The 23,662-nt window shown below is 40.3% G+C and overlaps 1 protein-coding gene across 2 annotated transcripts in view; it reads right to left on the reverse strand.

Moving 5' to 3' along the window:
- CLINT1 (clathrin interactor 1) overlaps positions 1-16,280 on the reverse strand; it is a 54,409-nt gene extending 38,129 nt beyond the window's left edge. For both annotated transcript variants that reach the window (XM_090288499.1, XM_090288498.1), the window contains exon 1: positions 16,039-16,280. In XM_090288499.1, the coding sequence (XP_090144625.1) occupies positions 16,039-16,079 (41 nt within the window). In that variant the 5' untranslated portion in view covers positions 16,080-16,280. The remainder of the gene's footprint in view (positions 1-16,038) is intronic.
- Between the last annotated feature and the right edge of the window lie 7,382 nt (positions 16,281-23,662).

A 23,662-nucleotide genomic window follows, 5' to 3' on the forward strand; every position in this document is an offset into this window, starting at 1 on the left:
AAAATTATTGTCTATTTCCAACTGATTTCTTTCTTTTAAAAAAATATCATGTAACTTTTAGGATTTTCATTTTTATTTTCTTCCAAAAGAGTACTCTAGTGTTTTGCAAAAAAACACTCTGAGAGATAGTAATAGGTGTTATGTGAGAAAAGGATTCCATGGTGAGATTTGGGAAGTATCACGTAAAAACAAAGGCAACTTTATTACTGCAGCACTTCTCAGAGACTTTTACTATTCCAATGTGCATTCTGAGTCTCCGACAGAAAATATTAGACATTTCTAAAACTTTGGGGTATCTCTCTTCTTTCCTTTCTTCCCTCCTTCCTTCCCTAATAAAGAGCTTTTCCTTTAATCTTTTCTTTTTATGTCTTTAAACTCTTATCTGTTGGCTGGCTTTCAGCTTTTTATCTTTCTTTACATCTCATTTATCATATTTTTTAAAACTCTTTTGTCTTTACTGTTGATCTTAGCTTTCTATTTTAAGTCTCATCTGTTTTACTTTTTTTGTACACTTTTTTCCATTGAGTTGAAAAAACTTAAACTTCATTCCAATCTCTTCAAAGTTCTCTTTATTTTTAGCTTTAAGTTTTAATTTCTTAGTCCTAATTTAATAAACCTACTAATCATTTTTCTTTTTTTTTCCCTGCACTTTTTACTTATGTTATGGTATTTTATAATGCAAAGAGCTCCGGAAGAGATGAATGGCCTCTCCCCTTGGCCTCTTTCTCTCACACTGCTTTCCAGGGCCCCCTCATACAGAGGTATCATTTTACACAGGATCAATTAAATATGTATATGGAATACTGAAAAAGAAATTAACTTTATCAAGTCCCAAGGGTGAGAAAAAAATGATTAAGAGTTGCTTTTTAACAATATAAATGTTAGTTTCTATGTATCTGAGAAGTAGCAGCATGAAAGTAGCTTCACTATTTTTCACCCTGAAAAATGATCTCAGGGCACATCACAAAGCCAGGCAGGCTGTGTGCACTGGTTGGGACGTCTGGGGTCATCTTTGGGGGCCTTTTCTCTCAGTGCGCACTTCCCATTAACTGCCAAGTCCTGTTCATTCTAAAAATACAGGCACTCACCTCTAGCCTAGACTCCTACAAAAGCCACCCAACAATCTCTCCATTGCAGGGGTGCTTTTTTATTCATCCTCCAAACCGTGACCAGATTCGTTTTCTTGATATTTAATAGTAGCCATGTTAGTCCACCACAAATTCACCACCACCACCCCCCCAAACAGTTTCCTCTTCCTGTATCAGTGGACAGTACCTTCCAGAGTTATGGCTTGAACATCACTGCTGATCACTTCTCTCCCCTCTCCTATCCAGTATCCAACCCATTCCCAGGCCTTTTCAACTCGATTCCTTAAGTAGCACTCAAATATGTCCATCTATTTCTCCCTCCCCACATTGACGCTACTTTAGTCCAGGGTCACCATCATTTTGCACCTGGAATGTTGCCAACAACCTTGTGACCAGTGCCCGTGCTTCTCCTGTGTCTCCCACCAGGATAGAGCCAAAATAAACTCTTGCTGAAATACAAATCCTATCTAACTAAGCTCTCATTTTAAATCTAGCAAAGGCTTCCTGATTACCTTAAGTCCAAATTCCTTAACATGACAGAAAAAGTCCTTCACCTGAGATGCCAATTTATTTCTTCAGTTCCATCATCGTCTTGCTCACCTCCAGGCCTTTGCACAGGCTGTTCCCTCATGCCTGCCCCCCAGCTAATTCCACCTCATCATCAGGTTTTAGCTTAAATGCCATTTCCTCCAAGAAATCTTTCAGAAACTACCAAACAATTCGGGCATCTGCCTAAACGCTCCTTGTAGTACCCTGTGCTTTCTAGTATGGTGAACTAGAACTAAAACCTGTGCCCTCCAGCAGGCATGTTTGTTTCCTTGCCTCTCTCGCCCTGTGGACTGGAACCGTCTAGAGGGCACAAAATGTCTCATTCACTTACAGATCCTCAGTGCATGGGACCATGCTTGGTGATGGTGGATTTCAGTTAACATTTACTGAGTAGTTGAACAAAAGGACTAAAATTCTTAAAATAGCTTCTTTCCTTACTAAAAAAAAGTCCTAACTGAACTTGTCACCAGGATCTGCATGATCTGGCCTCAATCTACTGAACTAGCATTTTCTCCCACTACTTCCGTTTCATTTCCTTTATGGGACATTAAACTGTATTACTAGCTGAAATTTAAACATGCCCTTTACTCTCTTACCTTAGTGACTGTTCAGTCCTGGGATTCCCAACTCTCCTTTCAGTTAAAATCAAACCTAGTTTTTAACAAAAATGCAGAAATGAAGCCTTTCTGATTCCTTACAACCCATAATCTCCCCTTCCTATGACGAAATCTAATACTACATTTAGGACTCTTTTATGAATTATGTTCTGCCTTGTGCAATGACTTTGTACGAATTTATCTTAATTCCCTTCATACAGTGTACGTTTTTAAAAAGTAGAATTGATCCTCATTATTTGAGGGCTCCATATTTGTGAATATGGCTTGCTCACTACGATTTATTTGTAATCCTCAAATCAACAGTCACAGTACTTTCAAATTCATATCCATAGTGCTCTCATGGCCACTTGTGAACACACAGAAGGAAAATTTGGAGTCGGTCCTCATGCAAAGTCCCAGCTGAGGGGGGATCACAAAGCTGATGCTCCGCCTCTTCTTCAGCTCTCATTTTGTAAAACCAGTGTCATTTTCCTGGTCTATTTAGTGGCATGTTTTGCACTGTGCTTTTTGTCGGTCATTGTACTGTTTCATATGGCCCCAACCCTATGGCCCTTCACCAGTGCCCAAGTGCTGTCTAGTGTTCCTAAGCATAAGATGTGCCTTACAGAGAAAACGTCTGTTAGATAACCTTTGTTCAGGCACAGGAATCACCATTTGTACCCGTTATAGTAAAGATTAGCTCAAGCAAGAAACATCAGCAGATGCTAAATCTAGGAGGGGTCTGACTAGGAGAGGTCTCAGAGTATCTCCCCAGACTGCTTACTAGTTGCAATGAAAAAAACAACAGGTAGACAGTGGAAGAACCGTACCCCACCTTGACTTAATGATCAAAATTAAAATTACTAAGAAGGGACCTACAGACATTGTTTACCTACTGAAAAGGACACGATATTACCTAATGTAAAGTTCTAGCTCAGAGTACAGAAGCTGAGGAAACATCAGTTAGACCTAAACTGAGGAATATTCTATAAAATAACTGGCCTGTATTCTTCAAAACTACCCATGTTATTAAAGATTTAAAAAAGGTGAAGGAATTCTTCATTAAAAGAGGCTAAAGAATCATGACAATTAAATACAGTGTATAACCCTGGACAAAATCCTGTACTGGAGCGGGACAAGAGAAAAAGTCAGAATATGGACCACAGAGAGGAAAATAATTGTTTCACTGTTTAATTTTCTGAATCTTCTAACTATACTGTGGCTATAGCCCTTGTTCTTAGTAAGTACACACAGAAGTCTTGAGGCAAAGGGGCATGTAACCAACTTTCAAGGATCAGAAAAGTGTGTGTGCGCCTGTGTGTGTATGTGTGTGTGTACAGGGTGGAGGAGGAAAAGAGAGAATGACAAATATGGCAAAATCTTAAAAAGTGTTGAATCTAGTTAAAAGGTATACAGGTGTTCTCTTTACTATTTTTAAAACTTTAATTTCAAATAAAGCTATTTAACAATTTTACTGCATAATGAGATAGAGCCAGTGCCAATGAATTCAATACTTCAAAAGAATTAACTTTGTTATGTGACTATTACCTCAATAAAATTTTTTTTTAATCTGCTTAAGAAACATACTTAGAATAAAGTCAAACTTCATGAAAAGAACAGATTGGTTTATCTTCTTTTCATTTTGAACTGTCATTTTCTTGATTCTATAATTTGGAGAACGTTTATTTTAGTGTCAAATTAGGCAATAACTAGCTTTCTCAAGTGCAGACCTCCACTAAAGCATTGAAGAGTTCAGATGCAGAATATACATTATGCTTTTTAAATACAGAATGCATATGTTTTAATGTAAAGGAGGTTTCCCAGAGTTAAAACAATCATAAAATTTAGGTTTACCTGATTTTTATAATATATGCCACTTTATTTTACTCTTTAGATATAAAGAAGCAATTAGTAATAAAGCAGCGCCCCCTTATCTGCAACTTTGCTTTCTGCATTTTCAGTTACCTGTGGTTAACTATGGTCCAAAAATAGTAAATGAAAAATTCCAGAAATAAACATTTCCTAAGTTTTAAATTGAACACTGTTCTGAGTAGCGCGATGAAATCTTGTGCGGTCCGTCTCTGTCCAGCACGGGACTGAACCATCCCTTTGTCCAGCGTCTCCACACTGTATAAGCTTCCCACCCATTAGGCACTTAGGAGCGCCGTGGTTGCTGATGCACTGTCTCGGGTATAGCAGCGCTTGTGTGCAAGTAACCCTCGCAGCAGCCTCGTGCCACGTCACGGCGCGGACATCATTCGTCCCGCTCCATCTCCTCACAGAGGCACTGGATCTTCACAAGGAAAGGACGAGTACAGTACAGTATGATACTCTGTTCTGTATTTTGTACATAGTGTATAAGGGTTAGGTCCTATGGTTTCAGGCACCCACTGAGGGGCCGGAACACATATACCATGGGTTGGGGGTGGGGGTGGGCTACTGGATAAATTATGCAAATCTTATTGTTTGGGACACCAACAACCAACCCCCCTCCCCAAACCATGTTCACATGTCTAGCGGTCTTAAGTATTATAAGTAAAAAAATCATAAAGGTTAAATACTTTACTCAACTAATTAGTATGCCAAAACATCCTCAATGAAGCTAAGGATTGTTCTAGTTACAAAGTCTTCATGTAGCACAGTAACTTACTACCATATTTAATGATAAGTGAGCAAAAGCTAGCAAAATCTTATATTTAATACAATAGTTAAGAGTATATTTATGACTCTACATAACTAGGACACCAATTTCCACTTGCTAGAAAACTGTCAGTCAAATATTTAGTGTAAAATATTTGTTTTGCAAATCTGAGTCACATACACAGCTGTATGTCCTGTGGTTCACATTACCAATTCAAGTGCAAGTTCCTCAAATGCAGTTTCTTTTTCTTTTTTTAAGATATAGACTTCATCTTTCATTTTTTAAAATCCTCATCCAAGGATATGTTTACTGATTTTAGAGAGAGGAAGGGGGTGGTGAGAGAGAGAGGAGAGAGAAACACCTGCTGGTGCCTCTCACCCGGATCCCGACCGGGACCGAACCTGCGGCCTCTGGTGTACGGGGTGATGGTCCAACCAACTGGGCCACCCAGCCAGGGCCTCAGATGCAATTTCTAATAAATTTTAAAAGCCTAAGCTCCCAAAGTCTATTTTTTTTTAAAGTATGGGAATATTATTGCTAATCAACAACCCAAAACACTGTACTCTATACTTAAAGCAGTTTCGAACTCACAGTTTTGTGTTAAGTTCAATTGTGAAACAGTCTCTCTCATTGCTGACAGCTGCGTAAGGCCACTGGCACGGGTTAGTTCCTTTTTTAGTAAATCCATTTTTTTTAAAGAAAGCGTAGTGTGATGTTCTTCCTGTCAAGGGGTTATCCTATGTTAAACCAGCTCTACAAGCAGATCGGGTATCTAAGCGACAAGCAGATCAAGCACACAAGGTATTAAAAATGAGTAAAGCGTAAGAGTTTTACCTGCACTGCAGACTCCAATTACTGTTTTTCCAGGTATGATAAAACAGCCCCTACAATTAGAACTAATCTAAGGAATAACAGTCTTCGTGCATTTTATCTTTAAATTTTGGGTTACAGTTTTTAAAGCCATCTCACAATGACAAAACTAAATAACCAAAACAAAAGCAAAGAACAAGAATCTGTTGAGAACAATGCTAAACATTTTCACAATATATTAACTCATTAATCCTCTTAACAGTCTTGGGTAAACCTACCCCTATTTTATACAGCAAAAGTAGACTAAGTCTCTACTAATGTCTCTTCCCCTCAAACTTCCCCTCCCTGCCTTTCATTTAAAAATAAAAGGGAGGCCTGGCTGGGTGGCTCAGCTGGTCAGAGCAACATCCCGATAAGCAGAGGTTGAGGGTTTGAGCCCCATGAGGGCACCTGCAGGATCAACCAGTGAGTGCGTGAGTGGGTGGAACAACAAACCAGTATCTGTCTGACTCTGACACTTACAAATAAAGTTTTAAATTTAAAAAAAAAAGGAACCCGAAGAAATTTGCTGTTTGGGTGTACTCCCTACAAATTATCTTTTTAAATATGTGACACTCTAAAAGTTACCCAATTGTGATAGTTTTATTAAGTGCATTATTAAATGACTCCTTCAGGAAAAAAAGATCTAAAAGTACTAAAGTAGTTAACCTTTTTTAAAAAAGCATAAAGACCTTCTAAGAGAATGATGAAATGACGACAAATCTTGCACTGAGACAATCAGATCTTTGTACACAAATACCTGATGTTATACAGTTTGATTACATCACTTACAGACTTTTCTCACTCCTGATTAAATTCAGATGCATAACCAAATATCACTTAACTGAAAGTACGTAACTGACACACCCTACCAAGAGAATGATAAAACTGAGAAATCCTGCACTTTAAAAGCAGTAAGTTTGTACAACTACGTCTATGTAAACTTAAATACTGGGTATTTTGCTTAAATTAAGCCAATAATCGTTTTTTGTTTTTGTCATTTTTACCTGTGATTAAATTTAGATTTACACGAAAACATTTACAAATCCCCCAAACTAGACTCAACTTTTCTGACATAAAGAAATTGTTTCCAGAACCTCCCTCCTAAAATTTTATAATCTTCATAACTTATTTTCCCTCAGCTCTAAAACTAAAACCCAACAAACACACATACTTCAAATTATTTAATTTGAACTATCTGATTGGTACAGAAGGGGACCTCTTTTTGCAACAAAACAGCTTCTCAGACAGTATTCACTGATGTTATCCTGCTTCTTGGAACCATCTGAGAACAGGTTCTTTTTTTTTTTTTTAATTGAACTTATTGGGGTGACATTGATTAATAAAATTATATAGGTTTCAGGTGTACAATTCTTCAATATATGATCTGCATATTGTATTGTGTTTACCACCCCAAAGGGTCTTATTGGTGCACTACAACACGTCACCTGTTTCAGATTTTCACTCCCTGTTCCATACTTGACTTGGCCTCACCTTCCTTTCGGCAAGTTCACATTTTTTAAATACCAGGATGTATCTCCTTCATGAAGCTTTTGCTCGATCTTAATTCTTTCCATTCTCTAAATTTCTCCAGTATTTTTACCCTGTACCCCAAATTCAGATCCCATACCACCTTGTAGCATTCTCTCTCGTTCAAGTGCTTTCCGTGTGCTTGACAGCACCACGCGCTGCCACTGGAACCACAGGGTCTGTCTCTCATCTTCCAGTTCGCTCCAGGACTCACTGCTATTTAATAAACATTCACTGAAGGGCCCTTATAAGGTATGGCCAAGATTAGTAAGGATGTCAGCAATGTATTTTGTTCCTGGATAATATTTAAATATCTACAATCTATGCCAAAAACATACTACTTGGATAGATACATAATGGACTAAGGAAAATTATTCTTAAATTATCCAATTTGAACCTAAGTGAGTTTGGGGAAAGTTGTATATAAATCACAGGTTAATTTGACATAGAGTACAGGCACAGCAAACTAACCACCATATAAAGATCACAGGATTAAATGAAACTTATTAAAGTTGTGAAAGCTGGTTATAGAGGACTGCTAATTCTGAAGCATGTAATACAACTCATGAATGTCACTTTTTTAAAAAGAATTAATTACAATGAGTACCTTTGTTACAATAGCTAAGATGTTCTTTTTCACCTATAGAAACATATTTGCTTCCTTCTTGTTGAGGGCTTCTAACATACATGTATTAGAATATTGTAAGAGAATTGAAATTTTTATGACAGATACATGAAAGGGGGAAAAAAAGAATAAACATTCTCACTGAATTTGGTTCAGAAACTTAAATATCATAATTTTTTCCAAGTAATTTTAAACTTACGTAAGGTATACACTAGAAATCACCTTTATTATAGTGAAATACAACAATTTTTAATTTAAATAATATCCTTTAAAAGTTAGCAAAAACTGTGAATATATGTTCTGAAAGCAGATCATCTAGATTTAAATCTAAAGTCTATTTCTAGATGTGTTACTTTGGATAAGTTCTTGGACTTCTCTGTGGCCAGTTTCCTCATTAATAAATTGAAGAAAATAAAGTTGTCACCACTGTTCTTGGCACATGGCAAATACTTGACAACTATTGGCTTTTATTAGAAATATCTGGACTTAAACGACTTCCTTGGTAAAATAAATCAACTTACGAAATTTAACTTATGCATTAAAAAATATTTATTGAGCAGTTACTATAGGCCATACACTGTTCCAGGAGTTAGTGATACAGCACTAACAAAACAAAGTCTCTGCCCTCTACAAGCTTACATCCCAGAGGCAGCATATGAACATATGTAAATAACGAACACAGGGGGAAACAGGGAAGAGGGTAGACATGTGCTATTTTACACAGGCACACACCACTGGCAGAGGAGGGAGTGGTAGCAGCTGAGGGCAGAGGGGCCGCAGAGAGCCAGATCACATAGAGGCTGGTAAGCAGGGAGACGAAAAGAGATTGGGAAAATTCTGAGCAGGTCTGACAACATTTTTAAAGAGTCACTCTTGTTACTGTGTGGAAAGCAAATTATAGTTAAAATTTGTATTTAGCTTCATGAGAAATGAGTCTTACCTCAAAAGCCCATTCACTACCAAACTTACAAGCCAAACACATCAAATTAAGGATATTATTTAACCATGGTGGTCTAACTGCAAATGAAAAGTTTTAATCATACAATTTTAAGTCACTTTAAAAGACAGATAAAGAAGGAATATGAGAAAAAGAGAAAAAACTCAGTATCTTTTTGCATTGCTTTTTAATGATTTGCTAAAAAAGCATGAGAACAAATGGCAAGGAATGTAAGAAATTGAATTTTTAATGCATGGCACTTTTCTACTATAAAAACATAAGGCTACCTGTATGATAATTTTTGAGTGAAACATTTCAAACGCATGCATACACATTTACCAAATACTGTTTGCATGGCAGTTATAAAAAATTATTCATATTAGAATTAAATACTCTCTTAATAATTTAGAAACTAAACAACATCATATGCCAAAAGGAGACATTCTAAATAATTGGCTAACGAGGCTTTTCTTAAGTATAAAACATGCCTATCTGTTGCTGCACAGTAACAAAATCACTTGTGTTTAATAATTCATTAGCTAAATCTATCCACAAGTCATAAATAGCTATAAATTGGCTTCAACATGGGAATATGCTATGTTCTTTTACCTGTATTTAATTGTTAGGCTAAAGGGCTCTGGTAAGCCAAAAAGAATTTACTGTTGGTTGGAGACACTAGGTTGAATAATCATGAAGGCCTTCCTGAAACAAGTTTTCCTTCTATATACTGCTTATCTATTGTAAGAGATCATGAATTTGGTATCCTATTTTAGGGGGTTCTTTTTCTGTATATTCTCTTCCTTTAAGGATAAACTGTCAACTTCAATTCCCTTCAAAAAATAAATCTTTTTCGATTTTAAAATACTTACATTAGCATTATCTTTAAAATCTTGAGAAAATACAAAAGAAACTGGACAAAAATGAGCAGATGGAGCAATATGTCTTTCCAAAGACTTTATTCCTCAGTATGTCTTTCAGAAGAGTTATTTCTGTAATGTGCTTTACAATATTACTAAAAGCATTTGTAATTTGGTAAACACAACACAAGGCACAAACAACGGAGACACTTATATGAGTTTTCCTATGTGTAGGGTCAGGATGTCTACTCAGGTGAAGAGTTTTAGGAGAAGGCAGTACCCACTGAAAATAATGATCCATGAATTAAGACACAGTTCCTACATACTTCTGAATAGTCTGGCAACAATATTTTCTGTATTCTTTCAAATACTACATTCCTTTGATTTTTCTAGATGTTAAATTATTTTGTGCATTACATAATAATAATGAGAATGATAGGTAGGTGTTTCAAGAGTTTATGTCAAGTACTATGCTGTGTTTCACATGCATTTATTCCTCCCAAGAACTCTGTAAAATAAGTATCTCCATTTTCTAGATAGGGAAATCTAGAGATAATTGTTCCAATGCCCAAGATCACTGTTTCTTAGCAATGAACCTACAATTTCAATCCATTTCTGATTTCTGAAGCACACACCGCTTTCCAGATCCATTAAATACCACCTAGAGGTGCTATGTATAGTGGGAGAGTGTGTATGGGTAGCAAATCACTATAAAAATGTACAGATGAACAAATGCATAATTAGGCTAAACAAGGAAAGCTCCTATGAAGAGACACCTTAAAAAAAATAACTAAACAGTTAAATATGTTTTCTCAGAATGTTAAGTAATGTCAGCTGAGACATAAAAGAGTTAATTAACTTTGTACATAAGACCCCTTACAAGTACCAAAACTGTATTTTGAATCTATAAGGTAGTTTTGCTCTTCAAAAACTTGAACTTCAATTTGATCAAAATAACTAGATACAATCATCAATTTACAGGAAATACAGAGGTTAGATAAATATTTAATAACTCCATGGGGGTCCAATGAACAAAATCCAGACTGAGGGAAAGGCAAATAACCAAATTTCTTCAACAAATAAATTGCAAGGGGAAAGAAAGGTAGAGGTTGAACCTATAGATTAAGAGAATCAAGAGATATACCCACTAGCCAGAAACATGAAAAAGGAATTATGAGGCAATTAAGAAATGAATTCTGACTGGACATTGGATATTAAGTAATCATCGTTTTTTTAAAAAGACTTTATAGTGGTAGTGTGATTGTGATTTAAATAAAAGATGGCTCCTTACCTTTTAGAGAGTTATAGGTGAAATGATATGGTGTCTGGTATTTGCTTCAGAATAATATGGAGTGGGGGTGTACAGATGGAGCAAGACTGGCCAAATTGAAGCTAATCATGTGTACACAGATAGTAGTCCCTCCATTTTCTGATATACATGCACTTGAAAATTTGAATAATAAAAGCTAACAAATAAAATCCAACTAGATATGGAGTCTAGATATGAACATAAAAGATAAGACAATAAAATTTCTTAAAGATTAAAAAAACGTTACTTAAACTACCTATACTCTTTTTAGAGGAAATACTAAACACTGGAAATAAAAAAAAATAACACAAGAGCATAGAAAAAGGTTCAACTGTAGAGTTATACTTTAAAAACTAGGATTACTACTAAGTTGTACTTAAGAAGGTCCAGGACTTCCAGCAGATATATCAGTAAACACATGAAAAACTACTTGTAAACTAACACTAAGCAGTTCAGGGAAACACGAGGCAGTTAAGTGCTTCTTAAAAGCATCTTGACAATAGGACTCAACAGATTAAGCTACAGAAAATCACCCTTAAGAAATGCTGGCAGAAGATAAATTAAAACTCATCTTTCTCTGGAATTAAATTCTTATTAATCTGCTCCCGTCTAGTTAGAAGAAAGGAAGGATAATCAATTTATTGTTTTTGCAATAATAATTATTTACAACTGCTTCAAAGAAAAGTTGACATGGGAAGACTAGAAAGCTGACAATCATCTTTGCTTTTAAGTTCTAAGAAGCAAACTGAACAGAGATTTATTGGTAAGATAGGAAAAATAAGGAAAATTGAAAGAAAAGCAAAACAAATGACAAGTTCAAGAAAGGTGTGGCATATATGTAACAGCAAGGGTTTTTAAAACAGGTATTTTACCTCTCAAGTTCAGAAAATACAGTACTAACCCAGTAAATAACGACTATACTATATGTTGCAAAAGTTTCTTCCTCTGTGGTCAGCGTGATTAGAACAGTAGTTTCTAAGGCACTATTACGTTATCCAACATTTCAGAACTAAAAACATGCACATAACATGAACAAAAATCAACTTACTGGGGGAAAACGCAAATTGTGCTTAATACCTTGAAACGGACCATCTATAATAAAAAGAGTAAGAGCCACTGACGAGACAGATTTACAGTGAGCCGGACTTGAACATAAGTAGCAGTTTTGATCTACCACTATCCAATGTCACCCTGGTTCCAAAATCTGGAGGAAAAATAGAACTGCAGCAACTTTCAATTTATATCACATATGGCGTGACTAAATACAAAAGTATCCAATTTTATTACAGCCTCAAATAAAGGGAGGCAGGACACAGGATGGCAATGGTTAAGCTAGTCCTAGTGGATAGGAGTGGCGCCACTTATCCGTTCCTGCCACAACTGCCTATTTGCAACCCGAGTACAAGTGGGAGGAAACTGGTACTCCAAGCGCTGGCTGACCTGTGGCTTTATCTGCTTTTCCTCAGTTCCACACTGTTCTGCAAAACAGAGCTATTTAATACTGCTAAGAAGTGCCACAATTGTGGAAAATATCTCCCCACTCTCCGTAAGCCTTACAGGTCTCAAAGCCAGTATTTGAAGTATATCATTATACTTAAGAACTGCCACCACACTGGATCAAACAGTAGCTCCAGGGAACAGTTTGAAAGAGTACATTTTCCTTTCTGAAGCAGACCTCACTGAGGAAGGATATACAAAAGTCCTAGTTTTACTGAGTCATGGATTGCATTTATTTACTGCAGAAAGCATTTATCATAAATATAACATTTACTGATTAACACTCTTTTAAAAAATGTCCCTTTTTTTGAAAAATTAATCCCTGCCTTTTGTCATCTAGTGGTTATGGTTTTAATGATGCCTTTTAACCCTGTTGCCAAATCTGTTGCCCCCAGAATACAACAAGGATGCCAGCCTGTTAAACCAAGCATGCCTTGGTCCGGGGACAGCCAACTGACCTGGACTCTGCAGGATCCTTCCCCATGTGGGAAGGCCACCCTCCTCTCCCCACCCCAACTCTTATTAGGGATTTCTGGACCCAAGGGTAGGTAGGACGACGCCCATGCCCAGCTTGAAGCAGCTAGAGGAGCACGAGACCTTTGCCTTTGTCCTTTATAAGATTATAAAGGGTCTTAAGTTTGAGAGGGGGGAATTGTTACAGAGCGGGGCCGCCACCCCCAATAAATAAATAAATAAATAAATAAACAAATTTTAAAAAATGTCCCTTTTTAACCAATCTGTCTCTAAAGGATAATGACTTTCCAAAACTGATCTGTTATTATGAAACACTAGTTCCATTTTTTTCCCGATGGAAATTCATGTCTCCAAATAGACAGTGAAGTTGGAAAAAGTCTTACTCCAGCCCAGTGATTTTCAACGAGTGTGCCACAAGAATTTTTAAAACATGCAGTACCTGACTACCTAGTTAGGGCACTGACTCTTTTCCCTTAGATTATCAAATTAAGAAATGAAAACAGCCAATACCTGGCCAGTGTGAATGAATCAAAATTATACCTTCTTTATTTTTTGGTCAGATCAGCAAAAATGTATTTTTTGGTGTGCCACAGGATGAAAAAGGTTAAAAACTGCTACTCTAGCCCACCTCTTCATTTTACAGATTAGGAAACCAAGGTCTGGAGATTCATGTGATTCTGCCTCAAATCATACATATGGCTAGTCTAAAGGCAGTGTCAGAATCTGAAATGAGGTCCCCAAAACCCCAAACCAATGCCCTTTCTATCATGTAAGCACACCTCATTCCCCTACTCTAAGCTCTAAGAGCGGCCCTTAATCACATCTTTGTTTCCTCATTTGCAAGTTCCCTGATCACTTTATCCCGTGATAACCAGAGCAGCCATTCTGGGAATCCACGTCCCCTCCTCTAATGGCATTTTAAGGTGAGCAGTCTCACTGTAGACAGTGCCACAGGTACTGGGTCTGAAGAGGCTTACATTTCCGGGGAAGAATTTCTTCTCCCCTGCCAGTGAAAGATGAAAACTAAATCCTGAGTATGCATCAGTAAAATAACCTCATGTTCTAATCTTAATATCACGTGTCAGACACCCAGGAAAACTTTCAAAAGCCCTTGGTGGCAACATTCTTACAAGTTCTTGAATAACTTGGTTCAAGTCTCCACTGTAAATTGAGTACTACAAAGAGAGAAGTTATTTTTCAACAATAGCTCTTCTATTAGATGACTTGATAACTACTTATCAAGTAGTTATGTGGCAAATTTAAACTAAAGCACTGGATTAGTAACACAGGTGATAAAAACAATGACACCAAACACCAGCAGGAGGAATATCGCCTTGATTTCTGTCTCCTGAAAAATCTAGAGCCTCTTCATATTTTTTGAGTACCACAAATTTAGTCCTTTAAGATAACAAGGTGTTTCTTGGTGGTTTTCTTCTGCTGTCCTCCGGCTTAGAAACTTCTGGACTTTTAAAAACTGCGTATGCTAATACCCTAGTCTTTATACTACTGATGAAAAAACAACCAATGAACCAGGATCTGGAGAAGAAGCAATGTTTTATTTTATCTTTGGAAAGCAAAAGCAGAGTTTATAAATAGCAAAAGAAGCCCCAAAATAAATGTCTGAGGACTTAATGGTCAAATGAATAGTTGATAAAGGAAAATTAGTAAAGCAAATAGCTTCAAAGATGGGGCTTCTCTCTCAACCAAGTTTATCTCACTCTCAAAGCAGAACAGTTGCTGTAGTTATCAGAAGTATAATGATCTAAACACATTAGCCCTTCATTCTAGCATTCTAAGGTCGGTAGGTATTATCTATCATCATTTTCATGGTGCACCGGAGAACACCGGGGCCCTCTGAGGTGAACTGTCACCCTTACAGTCTTGAACCAGCTCCTGAAACCTGTGCTCCTTACCTGCTCTACTACCTTCTTGGTAGCACAGAAATATGAAGATACGGCCAAACTCTGAGTTCTAGCCGATCCATTATCCAAGCCACCATGAATTCCTTTTTCTGGTGCCAAGAGAGCCTAATAGTTTGCCATCTACATTTCCTAATTTTAGGTGGGACATGCGCACAAATGAATTGTTTCTGTCCCCACACTTACTGCATACTCGCTAAAACCCAAAAGAAAGAGACTGATTAAATTCTTAAACTTTATTTCCTGCCTGAAAGACCTTACTTAAGCACTGTTATATCTGATATAATCGACTTAAATGTTCAAGTTTTCCTAGTGTGGTAAGACACTAAAGTTATCACTTAAATCTCAAAGGAAATCAACTACGTATGTCATTTTACCTGTCAGGAAAGTTAAAAGCAGATCAACAGGATATAAACCTGAATTTTTTTTTCCTTTAGGGGAAATTTCTTAATGACTTGTTAATTAAACCAAGTGAAACAAGTGGCCCTCTAAAAACGAAGTGCAGTGGAAAAGGAAACAGGAAGAATTACAAAAAGTTCTGAGCTGTTCTACTTTCACCTGAGTTAGAAAAACAAAGTTTGAGTCTCCTCGTAACTTCAGCCTGACCACAGTGGCCACTTGTTACACCTACCACCTATTCCAACACTTCTGGTTCATCAGGAATGAAAGAAAGCCCAGCAAGGCGAAGACTCTATCCCAATCGGGCTAAAGGACTCTGCACCACACCCGCAGGGAGACAGGGGACCGTGCACAGCGTTCCCCACCCTCAAACCTTCGCGCATCCCAGGAGGCAAATAACACACACAGCCCGGGGCCAAGACAGTCCTCCGCCAGGGCAGTGACCCGGCTCAGGACAACCCCGCCCCCTTCCCTGACCGACGGGTTTACGTCTAGGGGCTCGTGGGTAGGAACAGAGTGAGCAGGGCCTGGACAGGAGCGATGGGGGTTAAGAGGATGTTTTGAAACGAGGAAAAGTCCCTTCCCAGCCTCGCCGATCAGGATGAGGATCGGGGCCGGGGAGACAGCCGGCCGTCGCCATGATGAGGCTGCCCGGACCGGGGGGCGTGACGCGGCCCTCCCGGTGCGCGGGGCCAGCTCCCCTTACCCCTTCTTTACCCTCCCCCACGTGGGCCTTGGCCACAACTGCCCCCCCCCCCCGATACTTACGCTTTGTCCACCAGCTCCCGCACCTTCCACATGTTCAACATCGTGCCCCGCGCGGGCCGGGCCGCCTTCTCCCTCTCCTGCTCCCCACGGACCCCGATCACTTCTGCGCCGGGGCAGATCCAGGCCGGGTCGCCTCCGCCCGCCGCCTCGAACTCCCCGGGTCAGCTCCTTCTCGAGCCACAGCCTCGGCGCCGCCGGTGACACGTCGAGACGCGAGGGCAGAGGCGCTGCGTGAAGCGGAAGTGCCCGAGGTTCCGCCTGCTGCGCGTGGGGCACGCCGGGACTAGTAGTTCTCTGCGCGCCACGCGGAGTGGTTTGAACTAGGAGTTGGTGTGTTACGGTTGGTACGATTTCTCTTAGACTGCTGGGGTACGCCGCACCCTTCCCCACCCCCGACCTGCAGAACCAGAAACTCTGGGGGTGGGGCCCAGCAATCTGTGCTTTAACACATTCTTCACGCTCAAGTTGCAGAACCACTGGTCCAAGTGTGAAGTGTTGCTGTTATTAATAATGATTATACGGAAGTGTGAGTGGTGTATGTATTCCTCACTGACAGAAGCAGTTCCGTATTTGGTTCCAAGGGTCCAAATACACTTCCTTCTCTGAGCCTTAGTTTTCCCTGCAAATTGAAGAGGTTGTATTCTGAAACTACTCCACTCTAATTCTGTGCTACAGTGGTTTCGTATTTAGCTACCTGATATCCTTGTTAGATACGTTATTTTAAAGCTCAGAAACTCAGTTCACACTCCATGACAAACAGTAGAAAGGCAGCACCATGACATGCCTGAGAACTTGATAGATTTATATTCTTTTATTTTTAAAAAAAGTTTAGCTTTTTTTTTATTGTTTTATTACAGTTGTCCCATTCCCCCCCCATTGTTCTCCCTGTCCCGCCCATCCCCCCCAAGACACACACATAGGTTTATATTCTTAAAGTACAAGTATACACAAACACGGTGCATTCAGTGTTTTATTGAGCATCTTCTATGTGGCATGAGTGGAGAATACAGCTTGGGGGCAAGACAGACAAGACCTCAGCTCTCTTGGGGGGTGGGGAATAATCAAGGAAACATTTAAGACAATTGCAGATAGAAAGTGTTTGAAGAAGACAATATTACAGAGAATGATGTTAGAGGAACATAACATTAGGGAATACTTAGGGTCTCTTTGAGGACATTATATTTAAGCTGAAACTTGAATGTTAAAAAGAAGCTGGCTATAAAAGAAAGATCTGCAAGAAAAGAATTCCTGGTGAAGGGAACAGACAAAGACTGATTCAGAAGAAGTGAAGTGCTGCCAGGGAGAAAACTAGGTAACAAGGATCCCCAATCAAGAACCCAGAACCTCTGACTCCTAGTTCCTCAGGTCAAATAACCTCTTCTTGTTGCATCCACTTAATTACTGGAAGCAGCTTTGAAAAGGGTTTCACTAAGCCTTTGGAATTAAGGCCTGAGAGAAGCAAGTTGAAAGAATTGCCAGGCAGAAAAGTACAAAAAGCAGAAATCAGGACAAAGCTATCTCAAAGCTTTGTCAAGATAGGAGTGCCTGGGGAGACATGAAGTGAATTGGAGAGGTGGGTGGGAGGGGTAGGTAAAGATGAGCTGAGATAGGTAGAGAAACTGGACTTTCAAAGGAGAGGTTTGTGTTTCCTGTTGAAAGGACTGTCCAGCCCAAGATTCAAAGGATAGAATGTGGTAGGAAGAGATAAGAGAAACTACTTTGCATAAATAAGAGCTCAGCAAGTTAACATTCAAACAAAGGGGTCCAGGGTACACTGGCAGAATGGGCAGGGCATAAAAATAACCACCTTCACAGTTCCGGGCCTGCTTGCCTGTTCATAGCAATTTACTGTCAGCTTCACCAGATTTACCCAGAGAACATAATGTCATTGTCTACTTTGCTTGTCCCAACACCAAGCTTGGAAGTGTCTAGATTTATTCCAGGGTTGTCATTTGTGGCATTTTCACAGTTGTCCAGGGCCATCTAGCATGTAACACCAAACACCTGCCTGCCCGCCTTGGATTCAAGAGTCCCTAACAGACTCAGAAGAACCAGACAAAGAGAGTTTGTTAAAAAGTGGTCACAAAGACTAAGCATTTGCATGTCAACAAAGTGTTCCATTTTTACCTTTTATCTTGCAAGATTGGGAGCAGTTTCCATAGTAACTTCTTTGTGGCAATTTAAATGTGTCCATGGTAGAAAAATAAAGAGAAAATGCCCCACCCATCCCTCTTCAGGAAAACATGTTTTTCACTAAACAAGCTGACAGTAAGGCCAAACCAACACAAGGTTTGAAAGCAAATGCACTTAGTTGTGTTATTTGTACATGAGGGGCAATTATAGACACTGACTGCTGATGTCATGTGCTTGGACCCTTGGTGTTTCCTTCAGAGTTTAATTCAAGGTGCATGGGCGTGGCAGCCCTGGGAAGACACCGCCCAGATCTCTCTTCAAGAGAACCAGTGTGAGGAGTGTGGATGGCCGACAGCTTCCCGCAGCCACTCCTTGGGGATCAACCACAGCGTGCACACCAAGACCATGCTCCCACTGGGCTACTGCCAGGCGGTGACTAAACCAGGCGTGCTGGAGCTGGGCCGTTTCTGCCCAAGGCCGGACTCCTCTGTGAGGCAAACACTGTCCTGGACTCCCCATCAACCTGGCCCAGATTTCCTCAGAGTTTCCCTGCCGTGGCAGGGACCCTCATCCTACCCAGTCTTCCTGCCTTCCCTTTCTCCCTAGGCTAGTGTCAGAACTTCCTTGTGGTCTGGGGCTCTCCCTGCCTACTCTTGTTCCCTGTTCCCTTAATCCTTCATAGGGGTTTCCCTCAATAAATCTCTGACACTTCTAATTCCATCTTGGCTTCTGCTTCCTGCAGTACCCACTCTGACAGAACAGGCAAACAATTGTACCCGGGTTTCAGTATTTGGCTCAATGAGTCTTGTTTTTTATCACACCTGACTGCTTCCCTTGCTAACCCACAAATAAAAAGGCCTTTCAAAGTGAAGGCAAACAAGTTTTTTTCGAGATCAAAGAATAGCTAGTTGGAAATCATTCATTCAGGCAGATTTCCAAATAATGTTCTGATTAGGAGGCAAACACAGTGGATATTTATAAAAAGGGAAAAGGGAACAATTACATCAGTAGAAGGAAGGCATTTCTATTGGTGCACATGAGGTAATATAGTGATGTAATTCTAAACAACGTTTTACATTTTCACTTGAGTAGTCATAATAACTGCTTTCTTGTTAGCTTTGCAAATAGTTCTTTGGGAAACAAGGTTGCTTAGGTCTAGTCCAAAGGTGATTTTTGCTCTCTTTTTAACATTCCATGGTTTGAGGTATAAGACATTCAAGGCAGTTCCCCTGGCATTGCAGCTCCAGCTCCATTTTACAGTGGCTTCATATATATTATTGTTTATATTCTCTGAAAGTCAGGACACTCCATTTTTAATCACAATAAGAGGGTGGCCACAAGATCTATGCAGATTATATAGTACATAACCCCAGGGGAACCACTTATGTGGACTATCATGCACTGCTATACAATTAATCCCAGAGAGGGAGGAGAAGGTAGTGGTTAAAGAGCACAGCTGCTGGACTTAGACCAATGTAGGCACAAATCTGTAGCTGCTAATCAGTGGCTTGGTCATTCTGGATAAGTTAATTAAGCCAGCACAACACAGAGGTTGTGAACTAGGACTCTGCAGCTAGATTCTGGGTCTGAGTTTTAATTTTTCTACTTACTAGTTGTATGACCTTGGGAAAATTATTCAACATCTCTTTGGCTCAGTTTTCTCATCATAATGGGGGACACTGGAAGCCTACCTAAAGGCTTTCAGACAATTAGATAGGTAATGTTTAAAAAGAACTTAAAACAGTATCTAACACAAAATAAACACTCAGTAAATGGTAGGAAGTCTGCTACTACTATTATTACTCTTCCTCCTCCTCCTAATGATAATAGAATAGTAATAGTAATTGTATGAATCTATAAAGTTTATTCAATATTCAACAAGTACTTAGTAAGCTCTTACTATGTTCCAGGTACTGTGCTAGGTGGTGGGTATACAATTGATAGCGGAAATTTACAATTTATTGATAAATAATAAACAGTAAATGTAGTAAACTCAAAGCAATATGCTGGGACTCAAATGGAATAATGCATATAACTCACTTCATATTGGGTCCTGCATGTAGTAAATGCTCACTAAGTTCTAGCTCATTATTAATATCATACCCCTCATCTTATGTGGACCTCAGCTTTTTCCCTTAGAAACGGAGAGGTTTGGTCTATCAGGTCTAAGCCCTGCCATACATCAGAAATTCCTGGACACCCTAAAAAATTTCAGATGGTCTTGTCCTAGACCTTGAGTACCTGATTCAATAGTGTGTTGCCCACTATACTTTCAGTTACAAGTGACAGAAATCAAAACTAGCTTTAAGCAGAGCAAGGGAGCTTATTGACAAAGGGGAATGGGGACACTTCAGAGGTAGAATTTGCCTCAGGAACTTAGCAAATGTCAGAGCTCTCTAATTCTCATGTTTCCTTATTGCAGATCCGTTTATCCTAGTTGGTAGGTAATAGGGACTCCACCTTGTGGGGAATAGGTACCATTTTCCCAATTAGACAACCAAGTGGGAAGAAGAGATACTTTGTCTTTCACCCACTGAGTCGAATCTCACAGGGAATGACTCTCATTGGCCCAGTTTTGATCACGTGCCTACGCATGGGCCAGTCACCTCTAGGGAGGTGTGCATTGCAGTTTGGTGGCTTTAGGAGGACCACGTGGAGTTGGGGGAGACAGGTTCCTGAAGAAACTCTGAGAAAGTCAACCCCTGGCAGACAAAAGCAACAGTTATTTACTTCTGTAGGTCTAAGGTGGCTAGTAATCTGTATTTTAAAAAAATAAAATAAAACCTCTTTAGTGATTTTCCCAGGATTGGGGATGCTCCAGATTGGAATGACACAAGGTCCTTTCTAGCTCTGACGCCATACCTTTTATTTTTAAGGTCCAAATTCAACAAAAGTTGGGTTGGAGAGAGCAAAGAAAAGTTTACCATGGGGGATAACAGAAAAGAAAAGGAAGCAACCAAGAAGAAAGAAGCCGAGTGTCGCAGCGCTGGGCAGCAGGAAAGCTGCTGGCAGGGCATGCCCTCGCTAACTCGGTTCTGCTGACAGTTGGGCTGTTCTTGGCTGATCTTCAGTCTCCTTGCAGCGCTGTCAGCTGGGCTCAGGTGGGCCTATTCAGGAAGCCTGGAAGGTGCTCTAAAGGGCTAACACATTTAGCAGTCCTTCTGCAAGAATGTGCAGGTGCTGGCAGGACGTGAGATGGGGGCAGAAGGGCTCTTGGAATCATTTTCCTGCCTCCTGGGATGCTCTCTCCTTCTGTCTCCTGGCCACAGGTGAGCCCAGGGTGGATGTACTGCTCCTAGAGTCCAGGCCTCTGAAAACTATTCTCAGGAAGCCAAGGTGCTGTCAATGTAGCAACTAGGCAGCGTGTGATGACGGGAACCGATCCTGCATTGTCATGTTGGATTCAGGGGTGAATGGGGTGGATGTCAGAGAGGATGGGCTGGCTGGTTCCTGCGTCAGGGTCTTTCTGAATAAGGTCAGGTGTCCTGGGAAATCGACCAGGTGTCCAGAGTGTAAATGGAGGCTCTGCTGACCTTTGAACTCTATCAGTTCATTTAAAAAAGAGGGAAAGCTCACTGCAATGGGCATCAAAGCATCTGATGTACAGAGCTCTGCTCTTTAATAAACACAATGAATGTGGCTAAAGACTTGGGGGCGGGAGGTCAGTCAGCACGAGGCCTGCTTTCCTGGTGGGAAAGAGTCAACAGTCAATGTTTATTGGCACCTGCAATGTGCAGTGGAGTTAAATAGATGACTCAAGTCTATTCTTACCCGAGAAGCTTACAGTCTACTATGGAACACAGACATATAAACAGACAAACATAAACCACAGTGAGGTATTTAAGGAGGCAGTATAATGTGGGGGATACATCAGAGCATCAGTTGTCTTATCATCAGGACCTTGGTTTGCACCATGTAGCTGTGTGGCTTTGACTAAGTTACTTGACCTCTCAGGCCTTTGTACCTTTGTTGAGGAAATGGGACTGGTAAGAGTCCCTGCCTCATAGAGCTGTTGGAAGAGGTGAATGAGATGACGTCCATTAAATGTCTAGCACAGTGCTTGACACGTAACAAAGACTGATTAAATAAGATCTATTAGCATTGCTGAACTGTTCATATCCAGAAATCATGGGCAATGTGGGAGAAGGTGTTAGAACAGGTGCATTAAACCTTTTAATAAATGTGTATTTGGGCACTTACCCCATTGTCAAGAAGTATACTGTGAAAAATGGACACAATTCCTGTTCTCATTAAGTTTAGCGTCTGAGGGAGTTGATGAATTTTAAACAAATAACACCTGGATAAATCTATCCCTGCAGATACAGTAAATGCAGTGGAGAAAAAGAACGGGGTGCTGTGAGAGAATATAACAGTGGTGTTTCATTCAGGGTAGGTTGGGACAAGGGACAGAAAAGGCCTCCCTGGGAAAGTGACATTTCAGGCGAAGGTGGGAAGATAATTTTGAGTTAATGAGGCAGAGAGGGAAAGAGCATTCGGATAGAGAGAACAGCCCATGCCCAGGCCTGAGATGGGATATAGCTCAGCATGTTCCAGGACATGAAAGGAGGCCCAGGGAGGCTGGAGGGAGCGGGTAGAACATCAGAGGGGAGCCGGGTGGTGAGCCTTGCTCTGTCCCCTCCTCCCCTCCAGGGACTCCATTCCCTGCACTCTCGTGGCCCCAGGCTTCCCATTGGGTTCAGCCAATGTTGTGAGGTGGGATCAGAAGATGGAGGAGAGCCAAGTCGTGACTATCCTTCCCTCTGTCTCCGAGTCCCTCCATGGCCTCTGCTGGTATCAGGTGGCCTGCCTTCCACCGCTCCGGCTTCACCCTGCCGCTACCCCTGGGTGCTTCCCCAGACCTTGCTAGTCCCCTCACCCTCCCTGCACCGCTGTAACTTGTCCCTTCGTGGTGCTCTCTTCAGCTACACCTGAGTGTGCCAGTTCGCTGCTGGGGGAGTGCTACAACATGGAGGGACTTTTAGATTTTTATCTGAAGTGCGCCAGGAAGCTGCAAACATGCTATATTCCGTTTCTTGTTACTTCGTCTTCCAGCTGGAGCTCGTTTGTTTCTCTGCTCCCCTTACAGAAGGCTGTCTTCATCCCAAACAGCCTTCTCCGGCCACAGCTGACTGCTTCTTCCTTCTCAAAGCTCCCTGCTCTCTTAGCTTTCATTACCGACCAGCCTTCCAGTTCTTCCAACATTTCAGGCTCCTTCAGAAACTCATGTTCTTCTCCCTGGCTGGTAGATGTTGAGTGGACTTACTTCACTATCAACCAGTCACCTCTCATCGGAAGGATGGCAAATGCTTCCTAATTCCTTCTCCAGGATCTTTCTAAACTCCAAATGGGACCATGTTACTGTTTGTATGGAATACTTCAGTGGCTTCACATGGCACTTAGAACCTCAACTCGACCAATCAGGGGTCCATCCCTGCTCCAAGCAGCTGTATCCTAGAAGAAAGACTGATACTGTGACCCTCCTTTGGGCTAG

The sequence above is a fragment of the Furipterus horrens genome, unplaced genomic scaffold (assembly GCF_987537825.1).
Source record: "Furipterus horrens unplaced genomic scaffold, mFurHor1.1.pri manual_scaffold_10, whole genome shotgun sequence".
NCBI lineage: Eukaryota > Metazoa > Chordata > Mammalia > Chiroptera > Furipteridae > Furipterus > Furipterus horrens.